This window comes from Zea mays, chromosome 7 (assembly GCF_902167145.1).
Source record: "Zea mays cultivar B73 chromosome 7, Zm-B73-REFERENCE-NAM-5.0, whole genome shotgun sequence".
Lineage (NCBI taxonomy): Eukaryota > Viridiplantae > Streptophyta > Magnoliopsida > Poales > Poaceae > Zea > Zea mays.
In genome coordinates, this window is record NC_050102.1 from 118,803,950 (window position 1) to 118,823,703 (window position 19,754).

At 42.8% G+C, this 19,754-nt stretch overlaps 1 protein-coding gene across 1 annotated transcript; it reads left to right on the forward strand.

Annotated features, from left to right (window-relative positions):
• The first annotated feature begins 13,152 nt into the window (after positions 1-13,152).
• LOC103632745 (uncharacterized) lies at positions 13,153-15,232 on the forward strand. The gene is made up of 2 exons (XM_008654486.2): positions 13,153-14,279; positions 14,454-15,232. The coding sequence occupies exons 1-2, from the start codon at positions 13,351-13,353 to the stop codon at positions 15,085-15,087; spliced, it is 1,563 nt and encodes a 520-aa protein (XP_008652708.1). The 5' UTR covers positions 13,153-13,350; the 3' UTR covers positions 15,088-15,232.
• The last annotated feature ends 4,522 nt before the right edge of the window (positions 15,233-19,754 follow it).

The following is a 19,754-nucleotide window of genomic DNA, read 5'->3' on the forward strand; positions in this document are numbered from 1 at the left end:
TACCGGTCTATGATAGGGTCTTTACTTTATTTATGTGCTAGTAGACCGGATATTATGCTTAGCGTATGCATGTGTGCTAGATTTCAATCCGACCCAAGGGAATGTCACCTTGTGGCCGTTAAGAGAATTCTTAGATATCTAGTTGCTACGCCTTGCTTCGGGATCTGGTATCCAAAGGGGTCTACCTTTGACTTAATTGGATATTCAGACTCCGATTATGCTGGATGTAAGGTCGATAGGAAGAGTACATCAGGGAAGTGCCAATTCCTAGGAAGCTCCCTGGTGTTGTGGAGTTCTAAGAAACAAACCTCCGTTGCCCTATCCACCGCTGAGGCCGAGTACGTTGCCGCAGGACAGTGTTGCGCGCAACTACTTTGGATGAGGCAAACCCTCTGGGACTTTGGCTACAATCTGAGCAAAGTCCCACTCCTATGTGACAATGAGAGTGCAATCTGCATGGCGGACAATCCTGTTGAACACAGCCGCACAAAGCACATAGACATCCAGCATCACTTTTTGGGAGACCACCAGCAAAAGGGAGATATCGAAGTGTTCTATGTAAGCACCAAGAACCAGCTAGCCGATATCTTTACCAAGCCTTTAGATGAGAAGACCTTTTGCAGGCTGCGTAGTGAGCTAAATGTCTTAGATTCGCGTAACTTGGATTGATATAGAGCATACATGTGTTTTATGCCTTTGATCATGTTCCTTATGCATTTTATTGCTTATTTATGGTGCTCAAGTTGTGCAAGGGATCCCCGGACCTCACAAGTCCATGTGTGAATGATGCACATACTTAGGGGGAGAAATGCTACAACTTGACCCTTTGAGACTAACCATGCGCTTGAGTTTTTCTTAAATTAGTCTCAAAGGAGGATTGAAAGGGAAAAGGTGAACTTGGACAATGCAAGACTTCCACTGCACTCCGATGAGAGGGTAATGTACTCCAAGTTCATCTCTGTGCTCTTATTGCCTTTCTACTCTTAATTGAAGATTTTGGTGAGGCAATGAGGTTTAAGGGCCAATAATGATCCCGTTTTGGTGCTTAATGCCAAAGGGGGAGAAATTGAGGCCAAAGCAAGAAATGGATCAGCTACCACTTGAGAATTTTGAAAATAGTAAAGTTAGAGTTTTTGTTTTGTCAAAATACTCTTATTGTCTCTTATTATCAAAAGTTGGTCTCTTGTGGGGAGAATGGTTGATTATGGGAAAAAGGGGGAGTTTTTGAATTTTTGATCAATTTCTCTTGGAATACCTCTCTCTATGCCTCAACAAGTGACTTTGTCTTAGAGATAGGAAATTGAGTTTGATTTGCAAAAACCAACCAAGTGGTGGCAAAGACTGATCCAAATATGCCAAATTTGAATAAAAAAACAAATTTTTGTTCTCATTTGCATTGATGTTGCACTTCTTTAGTTGCTTTTTGTTGTGTTGGCATAAATCACCAAAAAGGGGGAGATTGAAAGGGAAATGTGCCCTTGGGCCATTTCTATAAGATTTTGGTGATTAAGTGCTCAACACAAATGCTTTGAGTAATATTTGTGCCAAAGACTCAAGAAGTGCAAATCAAGATTAAAGGTATGTTTCTAGACTTAGTACATTGTTTTGAAGACTAATGTATTGTGTCTAAGTGCTAGAAACAGGAGAAATCACTTTGGAGATAAGTTGGCTGTGTTCAGCCAAAAGGCTGCTCGGTCTGGGTGCACCGAACTGTCCGGTGGTGCACCAGACAGTGTCCGGTGGTGCAGGACCAGACCCGATGAACAACCTACTCTCGGGTCTCGACGGTGGCGTACGGCTATAAATCACCGGACTGTCCGGTGAGTCGTCTGTGGCGAAGTCGCCGCTCTCGGGAAACAGTCAACAGCGTACGGCTAAAATTCACCGGACTGTCTGGTGGTGCACCGGACTGTCCGGTGAGCCACCGACTACGCCAACGGTCGGCCGCACAATCCGCGCATGACGCGTGGCCGAGCCAATGGTCGGATGGGGGCACCGGACTGTCCGGTGTGCACCGGACAGTGTCTGGTGCGCCAACGGCTCCAAATCTTCAACGGTCGGCTAGGCCAATTTAGGAAAGCAATCTGCACCAGACAACGAACTGTGGATGCCCGGTGGTGCACCAGATTGTCCGGTGCGCCACCCGACAGAAGGCAAGAATTGCCTTCCTGGATTGCTTCCAACAGCTCCTAGCTGCCTTGGGGCTATAAAAGGGACCCCTAGGCGCATGGAGGAGTACACCAAGCATTATTTGATCATCCCTAAGCACCAAGACTCCATCCTAGCGCATTTGATTCGTTGTGATAGCAATTTGAGCTCCTTCTGAGTCAAGAACTCCGTGTGTGAACTTTGAGCTCAAGTTGTTGGCTAGTGTGCGTGTTTGTGCTCTTGCTTTGAGTCTTGTGTGTGTTGCTTTTCCCACCCTTACTTCTGTGCTTCTTTGTGATCATCAAATTGTAAGGGCGAGAGGCTCCAAGTTGTGGAGATTCCTCGCGAACGGGATATAGTGAAACAAAGAGAAACACCGTGGTATTCAAGTGGGTCTTTGGACCGCTTGAAAGGGGTTGAGTGCAACCCTCGTCCATTGGGATGCCACAACGTGGAGGTAGACAAGTGTTGTACTTGTCGAACCACGGGATAACTCGCGTGTCTTTTGTGATTGCTTTTCTATGATACTTGTGTTCACAAGAGCTCGCTATTTAGTCTACTAACTCTTAATCAAGTTTTGTGGCTTTAAGTTTCAAGTTTTTACAGGATCACCTATTCACCCCCTCTAGGTGCTGTCAACCATTGGTTGTGTTCTCTCCCTTGTCGGTTACAATCATTGCTTTAGCTCCATCCTTTACTATGCTCACGCCCCCATCCTGCATGTTTTATCGCTCCCCTTGTCTTTTGATGGCCTTAAAGTAGATTCCCCTTGGTAAGGAAAGACCACCATTTAATTAAAATGAACTTATATCAACGAGATGTTTGTTGCCGAATGCTTGTGATGTTTGTCTTTGTGGTATGACTGATTTGCTTCTTTGTGATGAGTGTTGATGTGTTGCGGCCCTTGGTCCGCAATGGCATCAGTTCACTAAGTGAGTGCCATATATTTAAGTAGTTGGGTTCTCCCCCTGCTCTCTCTAATCTGTCTATACTTACCTTTTCTCGCTATTCTTTCCTCTTGCACCTGTCCATTTGGCAACCTCCAACTCCTCCAAATCAGTCTAGATCAGAGTCGACAGCATCTTCACCAAGTGCATATCAACGCTCCTGTTAAGGGGGTTAGCCGCTAACCCCAATGAAGACAATGAGATCAACATCAACCAACAAGATCGGAGTGGCGCAGCAGAAGCGAGTGTGGGTCCTAACCCACAGGTCCAGGAGATCCTCAAGAATTGCATCAATCGGTCTCAAGCATCTGAAGGTCAAAGGAGCCAGTCCACAAGTTAAGCTTGTAGAGCTAAAGTCAACCAAAGAAAGCTGTGACCAACCGATGAACTAATTTCATTTTCTTGCTAGCCTCTTCTTGAATCTCGAGGGCGAGATTCTTTTAAGGGGGTTAGATTTGTAACGCCCTGAATTTGGGGGTATAAAATTTCTTTTCTAATATCCACCAAATTCAGGTGTTACTCTCTCAGTTCTTCGCTTTCCTTTCTTTTTTTCCTAAAAATGGAGAATTATTTTTTTATAATAGCGTAAACCTTGTGGAATGAGCCCTAGAGGCACTTTGGTTGTTGCATTCATGCCAAAGCATATTTCTTTGTCTGATGTCGTGTTTAATCGCGTGTTCGTCTCGTCCCGGTTCGGATTTCGATTCGCGATCAAAATTTTGATTGGTGTTCGACCCGCGGAGTGACCAAGCCCGGCCCAGTCCGGCCCGCGTGCCCCTGGTGCCCCTTGCCCTACCCATGCGCGCGCCCCCTCCCCCTAATCCTGTTGTCTCATTTGATTTTCTCCTGCGCAGTAACTTCCCTCTCCCACCTCTCTCTCTCCCCGTGGTGCCCTAGGGTTTGGAGTCGAGATCGCCGGAATTTGGATCCCCGGAGGTGAGTTTTCCCCTCCCCTTCCCTTCTCTCTCCCTCCTCCCCCTCCCTTCTTCTTCCCCTGGACGCTCCCCTCCCCTGTCCTCGTCGTGCGCGCCCCCTGGCGGGTCCCGCCCTGTCGTGCCCCCTCCCCATCCCATGCCCTGCGCGCTGGCCACTGGCGAGCCCCTCCCCCGTGAGCCGCGCCTCGGCCCCATGCCCGCCGCGCCCCTGGCCTCGCGCCCTCCCCCCGCGCGTCGCGCCCTCCCCTGCCCCGTCGTGCGCCATGGCGGCGGCTTGGCCGCGCCGCGTCCCGCGCCCGGCCCCGCGTCGTCCCCGCGCCCGGTGGCGGCGTCCTGCGCCATGCCCTCCCTCCCCGCGTCGTGCCCCGGCGAGTCCCGCCCCGGCCGAGCCCCTCCTCGCGTCGCGCCCCCCGGCGAGTCCCGCCCCGGCCGAGCCCCTCCCTGTGTCGCGCCCCCCCGGTTGAGCCCCTCCCCGGCCGCGCCCCTCCCTCGCGCCGCTCCCCCAGCCGCACGCCCTCTGCTGCGTCCTCACGCGCCCTGGCCACGCCCTCGGTTGCGCCCTGGCCCGCGCCCCGGCCGTGCCCTCGGCCGTGCCCCCGACCACGCCCTCGTGCGCCCCTGCCCGAGCCCGTGCCCCGACAGCCTCGCACCCCATGCGGCTTGCACGGTTCGCGTGCCCTCGGCACGCGCAACGTGCTCTCGCGCGTGCGACCGTAGTCGCGTTTCGTTTAACCCTCGTTTAATCCATTTTAATTTTGTTTAGTCAATGTTCTGCGTTGCACGCTTCATCGCACGACGGTCCTTTTAAATTTATATTTATTAATGTGTTGCGTCGCGCGCTTCGTCGCGCGACGATTCGTTTAATTTATATTAATTGCAGTGCTGCGTCGCACGCTTCGTCGCGCGACGATTCGTTTTAAATACAGTTCTGTTGGCGTAAGCCGTCGTGCGTTTCGTCGCACAACGCTTAACGTTTGTCTTTAATTAATGCAAGAATCTTGTTGCACGCTCTGTCGCGCGGCAAGTCATTTATTTCTTAATTCAATTTAAATGTTGTGTCGTACGTCTCGCCGTATGACCAATCCCTTTCGTTCATCTTTACCTATTTATAGTGACTATATGTGGAACATGACTTTACTTTATGCTAAATGTAGTGTCTAATTTGATACCCTTCTGTTTAAACGAATGGTTTAATTTATAATTATGTAAAGTGATTGCCTCTCGACCGTAGACCCGACTGTCATTTCCTCTTTCTCTCTTAACTGTAATTGCGAGCCCCGCGTTGAACATCTGTTTATTTATTGCATTCTATTGTATGGTGTATTGTTCTTTTGGTATTAAATGTGTGGAATGTATGTTTGAACTCATATAGAGAACAATCTGGTTGAAGAGGCCGAGGAACTCACAGGAGAAGCCCCTGAGCAGCAGCTGGTTGGTGGAGGCAAGTGTCCCTTGACCCATCTATGTCCTACTCATTCTTATAACTCACTCCCCGCATTTACACACTTTATACCTAAGGATTGACTAGCTTTTGTTTATCTTGTCCTTGTCTACCTATTTTGGTTGGGTTATTACAGTTTAGCTCTATGCTAGTGCTTCACATTAATCAATGAACATGATGAGATTTATCAATGATACGATGTTTCCCTTCTTTATTATGATGTTATACTTGTGTCATTCAAGGGGGCTCGAGCGGTTTCTTGAGTGCCTCTCCGTAAGGACCTGTTCGTTGGATGATCGCCCGGGAAAACAGTGCAACCATGAGGGTGGAATGGGATGCCCTTAGCTGAATAATTAGAGGAACCGGGGTGTAGTTCGCTTAGCCGTCGTGCCGTTAATGGGGCTCGGTGTATGCGGCTCGTTCTACCAAGTTCGGTTCGCCCCTTGGGGAGGAGTGTGGTGCATTTAGGAAACCTAACGGGTGGCTACAGCCCCGGGGAATCTTTGTAAAGGCTACGTAGTGAGACCCTGCCTATTCACCTTGGTAGTGTTTAAGGGTTTGATCGGCCCGAGGCAAGAGGGAATCACGACTTGTGGGTAAAGTGCGCAACCTCTGCAGAGTGTTATGAAACTGATATATCAGCCGTGCTCGTGGTTATGAGCGGCCAAGGGAGCTCCATTGATTAGTGGTACTTGATCAGAGACGTTTTGTTTTACAGGTGGCAATGAGATTGATGGTTTTGGTTATGACTATGGTATTGGTAAGTTGTATTCTTTCCATTTGGAAAGGATACATCGGGTTAATAACTTGGGTTAATGCTAAAACCTGGCTTTCTACTAGTAAATAATAACCTGACCAATTAAAAGCAACTGCTTGACTTAACTCCACATAAAGCTAGTCCACTACAGCCAAACAGGATACTTGCTGAGTATGTTGATGTGTACTCACCCTTGCTCTACACACCAACCCCTCCCCCTAGGTTGTCAGCATTGCAACCACTGCTCAGGAGAAGATGAAGCCATGGAAGGAGTCTTTCAGGAGTTCCAAGATTACGACGAGTTATAGGTGTGGGTTAGCGGCAACCCCCAGTCGGCTGCCTGTAAAGGCCGCGTGTATCTACGTTTCTTTTCCGCACTTTGATTATTGTAAAGACTATGTGGATGTCTCAGACATATGATGTAATCGACTATTATACCCTCTTTTATGTCATTATTTTAGCACTGTGTGATGATGTCCAGTTATGTAACTGCTGTGTACGTGAATTGCTGATCCTGGCACGTACATGGTTCACATTCGGTTTGCCTTCTAAAACCGGGTGTGACACTTCCGAAGCTTCTTAAGGGTTCCTTCAGGTAGACTTCACTTCAAGTTCCACAATCCTAACTTGATCATCTTGTAGTGCTTCTGAGTAGAGTCTTCTGATAGACCAAAAATCAGACTAGAAGAGTTGAAAATAAAAGAGACAAGTTTTGATATAAAGTAAGTTTTTATGGAGGAAAATATATCAAGCTTTGAAAGACTGACTGGGTTTTCCATTTCTAACTAATCTAACGACCTACGGACACATTGCTTTGATATCACTTCTGTCACAACCGGTTCTAAGGGGCAGAACCAAGCACATCACATATATGTGCCAGGATCTATTTCCAAACATATGTTGACGTCACAAGTATAATATATCAAAAGAACAATGCATAAGAGCGTAAATAAAGATTATATTAACATATTACACTTCGAAAAGACATAATGTCTTAACCTTTATTCATCAAAGTACAGCGAAACAAGGACATCCATCCATAGAAAGATGACTGGGGTTATCACTAGACTAGCATCCATGGAGCTCAGCATCATAACTCCATCTCCAAACTTCTGATCAAAATTTAAGCAAGGGTGAGCTCACTTATGGTCGGGGCTCAGCAAGTGGGGGAAAAACTAATGCAAGTTTAACAAGGTGAGACTAAGGTTGAGCAGTAAGCATTTTAGTTGGTCAACATTTTATTAACAACACCTGTCTTACTAATAAGTGTGAATCCCAAGTATTCCCATTAAACAAAGGTATAAGAGTATATCAAAAACACTTAAGTGAAACCACTTAAGCGAACCATTGGCAGATCATCAGATCTCGATTTATTTCATCTTCAAGTTTAATTATCATGTGAGGAGTACAGGCTGCTCTTAACCGTGAGCACGGCTGATATATCAGTTTTACACTCTGCAGAGGTGGCGCATCTTTACCCATGAGTCGCGATTCCCTTCTAGCCCGGGTTAGCTAGACCCGTATTCACTTCCAAGGTCAATGGCCAGGGTCTCACTACGAGGCTTCTCCCTAGAGTCCTCATTACGCAAATGCTGGAAATGGTCAACTACATAAGGTACACCTACCATAACCAACTTATAGTCCAGACCACAGGGTAAAAGCTTTGGGAACTATGCCCGTATCCAATCTGCCTGAGCCGGTACTATAAGCGCTTGCCAGATGCCCCCGTTCCGGTCGACCACGACCAACACCCAACATAAGACTTCCCTAGTTATTTAGCCAAGACCAGAACCATGATAGTTCTCATGGTAGCACTGTTTTCCTGGGTGGTCACTCCATGTTCCAATTAATATGCAATAATCTTGTTTAACCATCGGGTTAACAACAATAATGTAAACTTACCATTGGGAACATTAATATCATAAATAGGAGTGACTGCATAAAGTAAGTTGTAGCAATAGCATAGCTACTTGATTAGATCATAATCCCAGGTTAAACAAGGAGTAAGGTTGGAAAGGTTTGGGGTATCTAAATAGGTAACCCGTCAAATTATGCATATATATCAAGAATAAACTTTATTAAATGTATTGTTTGGGATCAAACAGAGTATGTAGAGGGAGCAGTCCACTTGCCTTGCTTATTGAAAACTTGAGGTGCTTCCATAGAATATATCTTGATTCTCAACTACTGGATCAATATATAAACATCACATAACAAACTAGAAGAACAAACACCACTCAATAACATACCACATTCACCATACGTAAAGCTAAAAGAAAACCTAACGAAAAGAGCGTTCACTTTTCAAAAACATTACTCGCACGGGTTATAATAAAAAGGTACTCTTTAAAAATGTGTGATCTATACTTTATAAAACAACACATGAGCTTAAAAATATCTTAGTTAAAATATATAAATATTAGGTTCACCAATTTAATCTTTTATAAAACGTCATATGTGATATGTCTACGATTAAGATGATAAAACAAGTTATAACAATATTAAACCTTTTAGAAAAGATATATGTTATATATCTAAGTTCAATGCGTTATGAAATTAATTTTAGAAGCAGTATGGAGCATATTATAAATATTGTTAACCAATCACTTATGACAAATTAAGATATAAGTCTAAATAGGTTTTATGTGAAAAGATCATTATTATTAAACACCTATTTATGGAAAGTTATGATATATGCTTTAATGAACTTTTATGTAAGAGACAATGAACAAACAACTATATTTTATTTTTATTAGAAAGTACATGTCCTATATTCTTATATTCGAAGTCAATATATAAAGTAACATTTTAAGTTATATAAGAACTTAAACTCTTATTACTTTATTTTATCCTTTAGGAAAAATTAAATGATTCGAACAAATTGACTAAATGTGTTATGAACAAGTTGACAATAGGTTTGACTAATGAATTATGATAAAGGATAATTAATCTATTAATTATCTTTAATTCTATTGTATAGGAACAGATGATCTAATTCATTAGAAAGGAAATTATGTATAAACTATTATTTTAGTTTATAAAAGCAACGACCCTTGTTATCTTTTAATTAAGAAAATATAAATAATCTATTAATTGCACATATATTTATCTTCTATTCTTTTTTTTATTAAGAAACATATGTCTACATATTCTTTTAAGTTTCTATTTAATACGGCTATACTTAAACCTTTATAACGAACCTTGTTAAATAGGATATCTATTAAAAGGTCATTTTAAACTAGAAATAAGTTTTCTAATTCTTTAGTAAGAAACCTATGTTTATCAACATACTATTATTTTCTTTATTAGAAAAATATGAGTGCCTAGTTAAGTCATTATAAATTCTACTATTTCGGTTTTTCTCTTTTCTAAATAGAATTTAAATGTATAACTAAAAATTCTTTATTTAATTCCTCTAACATTAATATACTAAGAATTAATTGTATATTACTAAATGAGACGTTTAATAACATATTCATGGTTATTATGATATAGATAAATATCTTACTAATTCTAAATACTTAAGTGCTATCCTTATGAATACTTTTATTATGACTAGTAACATCTATATTTTCATTTGACCGGAACTACGTGGCCTAGTATTTCTTCTATTTCTTCATGCAAATAAGTGTACACTTAAAATACTACTAACAATTATCGTTCCACACATACTAAAGTGAAATAAACATTTCTAGTATAAAAACCACGAAAGTAGTGAATAGTGACCGTGTTTATTTTTAGAATTATAAAATCATACGCATTTTAAAATATTGTCGCGGGGTTAGATTTTGGTTACACGTATACATCGGAATCTCTAAAATCATACACGAATCGCCAAATCGTATCAATATTACAACAATAAATCGCAAGATTCAAAACATGATTTAGAAAATAAATCAGTGGGTTGTCTTCGACCTTGGGTGAACGGACGACGGCGAACGAGCTCGAGCGTGTGTCTAGGCGAAGGGTTGGACATGGTTCAGGCACGTCTTCGGTGAGGACGACGGCGAGCGGTGGTGCTGCTGCGCGTGCGGGCAGGGGTTCTTGACGTCGGACGGGGCTCCGACGAGGTGCTGTGCGGACGGAGCTCTGGTGGGGAACGCGGACGGTGAGCACGAGCTCCGGCGAGGGAGAGAACGATAGGGAGTGAGAGAGGGAGCTCGGGCAGGGAGAGGGAGAGGGCTCGGCGTCCAATTTATAGAGAAGGGAGGGAGAGAGAGAGAGTCGCCGGTCGGTTTCAAGGCTACCATCAACGCCGTCCATGAAGAGAGGGATTAATGGGGAGAAGAAACGGTCGCAATGAAGTTCCATAATGCGGCAGAGAAACGGACGGCGCGGGCGGCGGTTTCCTGGCGTGCGGGCGTGGTGCTTCGGTCGGGTCGCGGTCGCTGCACGGCGCGGAGGAGCGCGCGCATGGCGGGTCGCGTGCTGGTGCGTGGCAGGGGCACGCCTGGGCGTGCAGGCTCGGTCGCGGCTTCTGGCGCGGGGCACTGCGCGGTCGAGGACGCGGTGGAGCAGGGCGGCTCGGCCGCTTGGGCGGTGTTCCTGGCGGCTAGGGCGCTGGTCGACGCGGCCAAGAGAGCAGGGAGAGGAGAGCAGGGGAAGGAGAGAAGAAGGTGGGGCCCGCGTGCAGAAAAGAAGAAAAAAAATGTCCCTAGCGGCGGCGGCTGTGCAGGGAGCCAGGGGCGGGGCACGCGGCAGCTTAGGGTTAGGTGTTGGGCCTAATGGGCCAAACGGTTAGGTTAGGTTTTGGTTTTTTCTTTTTTTTCTATTTCTTTTTGTAAATTCGAATTATATTTTTAAATAGCCCTAAATTTTATAATAATCACAACAAAACTATTTATAAATAAAATATTTATTTTTGGACTAATAATTATTATATTACTTATTTGGATTTTTTTTAACAAGAAGTGCTATTCCATATCCAACATCAATTATGAGAAATCAAAAATCATTCCAAAGATAAACACTTAAAAGAAAATTAATTACCATAAATATCATTAATAACCAAATGTATTATTTTTATTTGAAGACTTTTATAGTGTTATAGTTGGCGGTCTAGTCTTCGGATTGATTGCCACTAGTGTGTGTTTTTAAACTCTGTTGTGTTGGGCTGTGTGCTCTTATGGGCAGAGGCCGGAAGTGACTTTCAAGGACTTGTATCATCTCGATGTACTGTTCTTGAATGAATAAAAATCCTTCCCTTTTGAAAAAATGGATAGTTCACTGAGATGTCAGTCTGCAGTTATCCAGCACTCATAAACACTAAGGTGTAGGCAACCCCTAAAATGGAGCATTTGTTTGTTTAGTAAGAAGTGTAAATCTGGAGAAATGATATGCATCTAGTCCAACGCCTGTCTTGCTGTTGTGTGCAATTGTTGCATCGATAATTTTTTCACCTCTTGTTTCAGCAGATCAGCTGTGGTCTGTGTGAGTTCTTGGTGTACTTGTAAAAGTTCAATAGTGAGCTATCTTAGGCCGGATAACTATCGTTAGCTATCTTAGGCCGGCACCGTCGCAGGTTGTTATGATATTACAAACGCATATGCTTATCTAAGTAATATATTTATACTATACTTAAAGCACCAGTTTCAACGGTCGTCATACGTCATTTTTTTACAAATAACCCCTTACAACTATTTCAAATTAATCCGTTGCACGTCTATAGATGCCAAACGACACCCAACACGGGCTAGATGCACGCGGGCCACAACTATGGCACAGGCACATCATGCCGGCCTGCTAACTGTGTCGGGCCAGCCCGTTAGACCGTCGATCCATTTAATTAAATCAGTGTAACGATGCCCGACACGGGCTAGATGCACGCGAGCCACAACTATGGCACAAGCACGTTATGCCGGCCTGCTAACTGTGTCGGGCCAGTCCGTTAGCCCGTCGATCCATTTGATTAAATCTGCGTAAAATGTTAAAAATGGTGTAGGAGGTGGGGTTCGAACCCATGCCCTGATGGAAGGGCGTGAGACACTGGGTGAAACTGTCTAACTAATAAAACATCACGCTAAGATGTTTTTAATATTGAATATAAATTGTATATAGGTATATAGGTTTTTTTTGTAAAATAAAAAAATAATTGTGTCGGGCCGGGCCAGCACTATGGGCAGAGGCTACAGCCCAAGCACGACACGACGTTCTTTGCTCTTGCAAGCATTAGGTCGTTTCTGAGACCACATTGGCGCAATGGAGTACATAGTGTTTGAGGTTGCTGAATTGGATGGAGCAGCAATGATTTGTCACACTAACAGCAAAATGAAAGGTTATTTGTTGGTTTTAAACGTTAGTAATTGCTACGAAGTAGCGTAATTTATATGGAGCGCATCCAGTTTTTATTGATGCATGACTTTAGCAATGACTCCATAGTTTGATCTATCTTTTTTATAAATTTGACTTCATGGAAACTTATTTTATAAACTTGATCTCACAAACTTTCTCTTATTTGGTCTCTGTATGATAGAATTATGTCATTTTATAATCTCTGTTCATTCAGTCAATCGTTGTGAACTCTCTTCTAATCGCTCACTTAATTGGTCGTGTTGTACCAAGACATATTTGCACAGAGAGACAATAACATCGGTTAGCCAAAATCAAAAAATATATTATACAGAGAGCGGAGACAATCAATAAAAAATTTTGAATTTTTTTTTATGGATAGTTTACGTAGGTATTATTATAAGCCGTCGCAACGCACGGGCAATCGAACAGTAATACATATACCAGCAGTACCGGCCATCGATCAGATCAGTGCAAGCAATGCATGCCTACCTAGTTTTTAGCGGCACGGTCGCAGGTTGTTATGATATTACAAACGCATGCTTATCTAATTAATAGATCGGACTTGATATTACAAACACGCATAGGCATGCATGTTCAGATCAAACTAGATACATATACCAGCAGTACCGGCAATCGATCAGTGCAAGCAATGCATGCCTGCCTACCTAGTTTTTAGCGGCCATCGATCAGTGCATGCAATCGGTACCTCTATTTACGTTTTACCGGCCATCAGTGCATGCATGCAAAGGGATCAGGCGCCTGTTCAAGCGGATCGGAAACGAAGAGACCTAATCCTCATCCAATTCCATCGATCATCTATCTCATCACCATATGTATATATATATATATATATCTATCTATCTATCTACAGAGATGAGACCTAGCAGCGCATCTTCTCCTCGACCTGTATCGACACGTTCAGTCCACCACCATCATATCCTTAAGGGAAGAGATCATCATATTCTCAAGGGAAGGGAAGAGATGGAGCAGCTACCTGACGATATGCTTGTGGAAATCCTGAGCCGCCTCCCGCCCAGCAGCCTAGCGGCGTCACGCTGCGTCTCCAAGCACTTGTGCTCCATCGTGGACGCCCGACGTCTCCTGCGCACCGGCCACCTCCTTCCTCTCCGCCTCGACGCCTTCTACTGCATCAGCCTGGCCTCGGTCGATCGGGAGACATATCTTTTCGCACGGCCATCGGTAGCGCGTCGGATCCCCGGCGCCTGCCTTGACTTCAGGGTAGATCTTGAGGTTGTGGATCACTGCAACGGTCTACTGTTGCTGTGTGACATGGTTTTCAGGTTGCTGAACCCTGCCACACGGCAATCGGCAGCCCTGCCTAAAGCCCCGGATCCATCCATTGAGAACATGCTTGGGGTCGCCACAGTTTGGGCCGGGACAGCGCCGCACCGCCCCCCATTTTACTTGTTTACAGACTTTAATCTTGTGTACGACCCCATGGCCGAGTCGCCGGAGCATTTCGAGGTATTTCTGATCCCCGTGTTATTGTGCGGCCATAGTGGTTTGATGTCCGACAATATCACCATCAACCTTGAGGAGCAAGAATGGCCGCCATCGACATACAGAACCCACGTCTTCTCGTCGAGGAGCTGGAGGTGGGAGGAGAGGTCCTGGGTCCGCCAAGGGGAGCCTACGGGGACCATGGCCGATATGCTGCGATCTGAGCATGGTTGGAATCACAAGGCTGTTTATTTTCGAGGAGCACTCTATGTGCATTATTCAAATGAATCTGTCATGAGGTATCCATGACGTTTCATCATCTACTACCACTATTACTATTACTACTACTATTATTATTATTATTATTATTATTATTATTATTATTATTATTATTATTATTATTATTATTATTATTGTTGTTGTTGTTGTTGTTGTTGTTGTTAAATAAATAAATTTGGTATCATTAATTGCAGGATATCCATATCCAAGGACAGGAATACGTATCAAATGATGAGACTTCCAGCAATACGGAGCAAACAGATAGTTAAGCGTGCTACCTTTTACTTGGGAAAATCTGAGAAAGGAGTATATTGTGCGTTGTTTTATTGGGCCCAGGATGACAGCGACCCCCAGTTTCGAGTCTGGTCTCTTATGGAGGAAGAGATGAATGGACGTGATGGACAAATTCATATGAAGTGGTTGATAAAGACTAGCATCAGCCTTAAACCCCTGCTGGCACAACTTCATCATTGTGGTCACGACTTGACTCCAGATGAATGGAGGATCATCTATAACCGCCATGACCGTGACCTTGTTGGTTCGTCTGCACAAGATGATATTGATGATGAATGGGACTTTGAAAATGCTCATGAGATTGTCCTTGAAGCACCTAACAATGTTAATGACTGGTACCCTATAGATTTTCTCGTATTTCATCCTTACAAGGAGATTGTCTTCTTTTCCTTATCATGGAAGACAATATCTTATAATTTGAATACCACAAAGGTTCGACAGCTGGGCTGCGCAGCTCATATACCGGTGGGCATAAAAACTTGTTTTCCATACACACCCTGCTACCTGACGATGGAGAAATTAACTAACAGTTGATCGTCCTCCGCCCACCACTTTTGATGATGATTAGTGCTTATAATGACTTACTTAACTAGAGAGTGCACATCTTTCTTCCACTTTACATTATATTTGTCAGATTATCTTTAATTTTGGCAATACATATTTTACTTCCGTTTTTTTTAAAAAGAGATGATATTATACTAGTCAAATTGAATGGACATTGTTTTAATTGATCGCACATGCACGAAGGTGTCTTGCTCGACAAAGCACGACGAGAGCAAGCCATGCCATCAGGTGGCCGGCACATCCATTGCTGTTGCCGGTGCCCAACAACATACCACCACCAAGCTGCTCTGGCTGCTCTGGGCTGAGAAGGAGTACACGAGCCCGGACCGATAACGAAGATCATCGCTACTCTGTTAACAAAGATCATACTGTCGTAGATCGCCCTTCACTCTGCGATTAATTAGTCTTTGTTCGCGACGCGACTGTTCGTGAGTCTGTGTGTTCACAACCATCACCAACGACTAGCCAGTCAACCTCCTCGATCAGTGTCGTAGATGCCACAGTGGCAAGAGCAAGGCGCGCCCTCGAGCGCCTATTCCGGGTGCTCGACAATAGGAGGTGTCACCATCTCTCAAGTGACCAATTAATAACTTTTTATCACCGTCATTTGCGGTTCTTCTCCCTAGCTTCATGCCTTGACCTCACCTCATGTAGTCATTTCCATCTTGTTGTGTGGGATTGGATTTAGGATATAAAAAAAACTTGGCCGGGAGAGAAAGAACATCCTTCCGGTATCATATTAAAAAAGAGATTAAAACATGGTCCTGGTCAAGAAAACACCTGAATCTTTGCCCCTATCACTAACGGGTCGATCAACTGCCCACTCTGCAACGGTCCAGCCGGAGAGTGGCACGCTGGATTCGATACGCTAGATGCCCTTTCACGTTGGGTTTAGGGTATAACCAAGCTATATCTTGGGCTGCCAAATTCCTTAAGCAAGGCCACTGGTTGGGTCCCAAGTCGTTTAATAATTTTCGAAATCCGTTTCGTTAACCAAAATTTGGCTTTTATATTTTCAAATTATAACCCGAAATATAAAAAAACCGGTCCAGTATGTGTATACTAGACAATACAAAAAATAGTAAAATTTACCAAAACCCGCTACTTCCCTCTCGAGAAGTTCATCCCTTGTCCCAAATGTTGGGTCAGGGTCGAAAAATAATCCAGTGAAAGAAAAAAAATCCAAAATATAATAAAAAAAGTTCTAGAAGGATAATAGACTAGTAGGTATTTTCGGGGACAAGTGTCAGGTCGCCTAAAGAAATTATTTAAAAATAATAATATGAGATTTTTTTGAGAAAACATGTGAATCTATCCCTTGATAGGTGTCAAACAAACTTTTTATGATTATTTTTCACACACATGTTTTCTGCATGATTCAAACGTATGACCTCCCTCGCTGCTACGGTTGGGCAAAAAAACCCGAGACAACACCAAACCCAAATATTCTAAAACCGAATCTGAACAAACCGAAATATCGGTTCTCGGTTCCCTATTCAGTTCTCAGTTGATAGAAACCGATATTTTGTTTGGTTCTTTGGTTATAGACCTCGGTTACTCGAACAACCTAATAGTATGTAGATTCGACCCACAACATGACAGCCCAAAGCCCACTCAACCTCATTACCCTCGTATGTGTAAGGGGTTGTTTGTTTGGGATTATAATATGTCCAGATTATATATTCTAACTTTGTTTGGGATTATAATGGACAGATTATATATTCTAACCATTAGTTTAAAATAAGTTAGAATATATAATCTGTACAGATTATAATTCCAAACAAATAGACCCTAAGGCTGTCTCCAGCAACGTCCCCTAAATTTGATCCCCTAAAGGAATATTCTTTGTCCTTTACATCACTCTCTAAAAGATTCTGTACTCTATATCTTCTTCATCTCCAGCAATATCCCCTAAATTCCATCCTCTATATCAACAGTGTACTAGATTTGACATTCTATATTATTTTTTACTACTCGTCACCACGTGAGCGTACAGACACAAAAAAGTGTACAGTGTATAGAGCACCATTACCGGAATCGCGTTCTTTGCCGAGTGTCTAAGACACTCGGCAAAGGCTATTTTACACTTGGCAAATATTTCATCGGCAAAGGGTTTTTTACCGAGTACTTTTTTCGGACACTCGACAAAGACTTTGTCAAAAAGCACTCGGCAAAGAAAAACACTCAACAAATTAAGAATCGAAAAAATAAAAAAAACAGCAAAACATTTTTTAAATTTTAGGAACAACTTTCCAACCCTACCCTACTATTTTACCTTACCCATTGCCCTATCATTTTTCACTATTATTTTGAATCAAACTTTTATGTTTTGTAAATAGTGAGATTCGAACTCGCAACCTCTCTCTCGCGTATACCCTCCTATACCACTACACTACTACACCAATTATGTCTATATTACGTTTTCATTCCCCATGTACTATAACAAATCGAGAGTAATTTGATTATTTAAGGCACTAAATGAGTTCATTTAAAAACGTGACCAACTATAAAGTTGCATAACTTTTTGAGATCTACAAGTTTTATTTTAATAGTTTCTACATCCGAGACCGTTTACAAAATTTGAATTTTAAATTTGAAAACTTCACACGAAATTTTCAATGATAAGATGATTTCAAATCAAAAAATTGTCAACTACAAAGTTTAATTACATTTCAAGACCTACAACTTTTATTTTGGTGGTTTTTCCATTCGAGATAATTTGAAAAATTCAAATTTCAAAATTCAAACATAGTTTTGCATAACAAGATGATTTCAAACCAAAACATTGTCAACTACAAAGTTTCAAACTCTTCAATACCTACAATTTTCATGTTGGTGGTTTTTTATTTCGAAGTTGTTTTCAAAATTCAAATTTTAAATTTTTTAAATTCAGACGTAGTTTTCGTTGACAATATGACTTCAAATGAAAAAGTTGTCAACTATAAACTTCTATAACTTCTCAAGATCTACAAAGTTTATTTTGGTTGCTTGGTCATTTGTTTATATCACATGATGAATCTAACAATATGCACAAATTCTATACGTCTCACTCGTAGTTTCATAAACTACGAGAGAGATATAGGTTTTATGAACAAATTTATTTTTATTTTGTCATATGAAAAAATGTTCAATATATAAATTATACATCATGTTGAGTTATACAAATTTGTAGTTGAAAACTTTTTCATTTGAGTTAATTTACTACTTTAAAATGTGATTTTTAAATTGTCTTTGCCTAGTGTTGGAGCAAAAACACTCGACAAAGAGCTCTTTGCCGAGTGTTGTATTTGTGACACTCGGCAAAGAGCCCTTTGCCAAGTGTCAAAAAAAGACACTCGGCAAAGAAACTCTTTACCGAGTGTCAAAAATAAAACACTCGGCAAAGAGCTTCTTTGCCGAGTGTTTTCTTTTACCGAGGGTTTTTTGCATGGCACTCGGCAAAGAGCTACTTTGCCGAGTGTCCGAAAAAAACACTCGGCAAAGAATATGGCACTCGGCAAAGAGCCAAATTCTGGTAGTGCACCCTCTACAGATAGCGGATGCATGCCATCCTCTAAATTTTAGAGGACGCTTTAGAGTTCCTTGCTGGAGGGATAAAGGACCTGACCGTCCCCTACATTTAGAGTACAGGACCCTTTACAGTCTCCTGCTGGAGACAGCCTAAGTCACCCAACATAGGGCAGCTTCTCAACCCACTCCACCATCTCTCCAAGTTGGGTGCGGCCCCAAGAAGCGGTGACGACACATCGCACTTGCGTGGCAGCGTGGTCATACCGAGGAGCTGCACTTTGCTAGTCATCGCTAAAGGCTAGACTCTCCCTCAACGGCTCGTCTCGGCAGGCTACGATGCCTCCTCCAACACTTAGACTGTTTAACATTGTTTGCAGAGAGAAGATTGAAATAGGAGATGAGATAGAGGAATTGCTGGCTAGAGATAGCCTTAGTCACCGACTGCTAGTGTCTCGCGTCCCTAAGCCCCATTGTTGTCGACTGCCGCCTGCGACATGCCAGCGTGCCGTGTGTAGTGTGCCCGAACCTGGTTACATCTTACGTGCTAGCGTGGAGCAGTGCTCCCCTCTCCATTCTCCAATGCTCAAAGGCCACGGCTCGAAATGGAGTTGTTGGAATCTTTGCAATGTAAAAGTATGACTAGGGTACGTTGTCAATCCTATTAAAACCTAGTCTAAGGTACCAGATCCCACCCAGACCAGGATATCACAGTTGTCTCGGTCCCGCCTGACTGTTGTTCAGGTGACATAGTAGGTAGGAACAGTTGCCACCAACATAAACCTCTGCTCATGAACAGTCCAGAAATAAATTCTGGCACTCTGCTCAAAAATATTTTCTGAATATCCCCAAATATTCAAATTTTGGAATATTCCAGGAATATTCCTTTTTCCTTTTCTTTTTCTAATTCATATGATTATAAAATCCAAAACTCCTCCATCCAAACTCAGATTTTGACAATTCTTGTTTCTAAATTTCTACCAAATTATCATCTATCCAACCATGTCATCCCTTAAGCATGATTCATATTCCAGAAAACTCCAAAAATACTCTTGTCCCATATCCTGCCTATAATTTCCCCATTTGAACTGAGTCAGACAATTCCTTCACCACTATTATTATAAAAAGTG

Bases quoted from the DNA above. Each gene is read 5' to 3' on its own strand.
- LOC103632745 (XM_008654486.2), top strand. From the start codon at position 13,351: ATGTATATATATATATATATATCTATCTATCTATCTACAGAGATGAGA. The intron at 14,280-14,453 runs GTATCCATGACG...CATTAATTGCAG, and splicing joins TCAAATGAATCTGTCATGAG to GATATCCATATCCAAGGACA.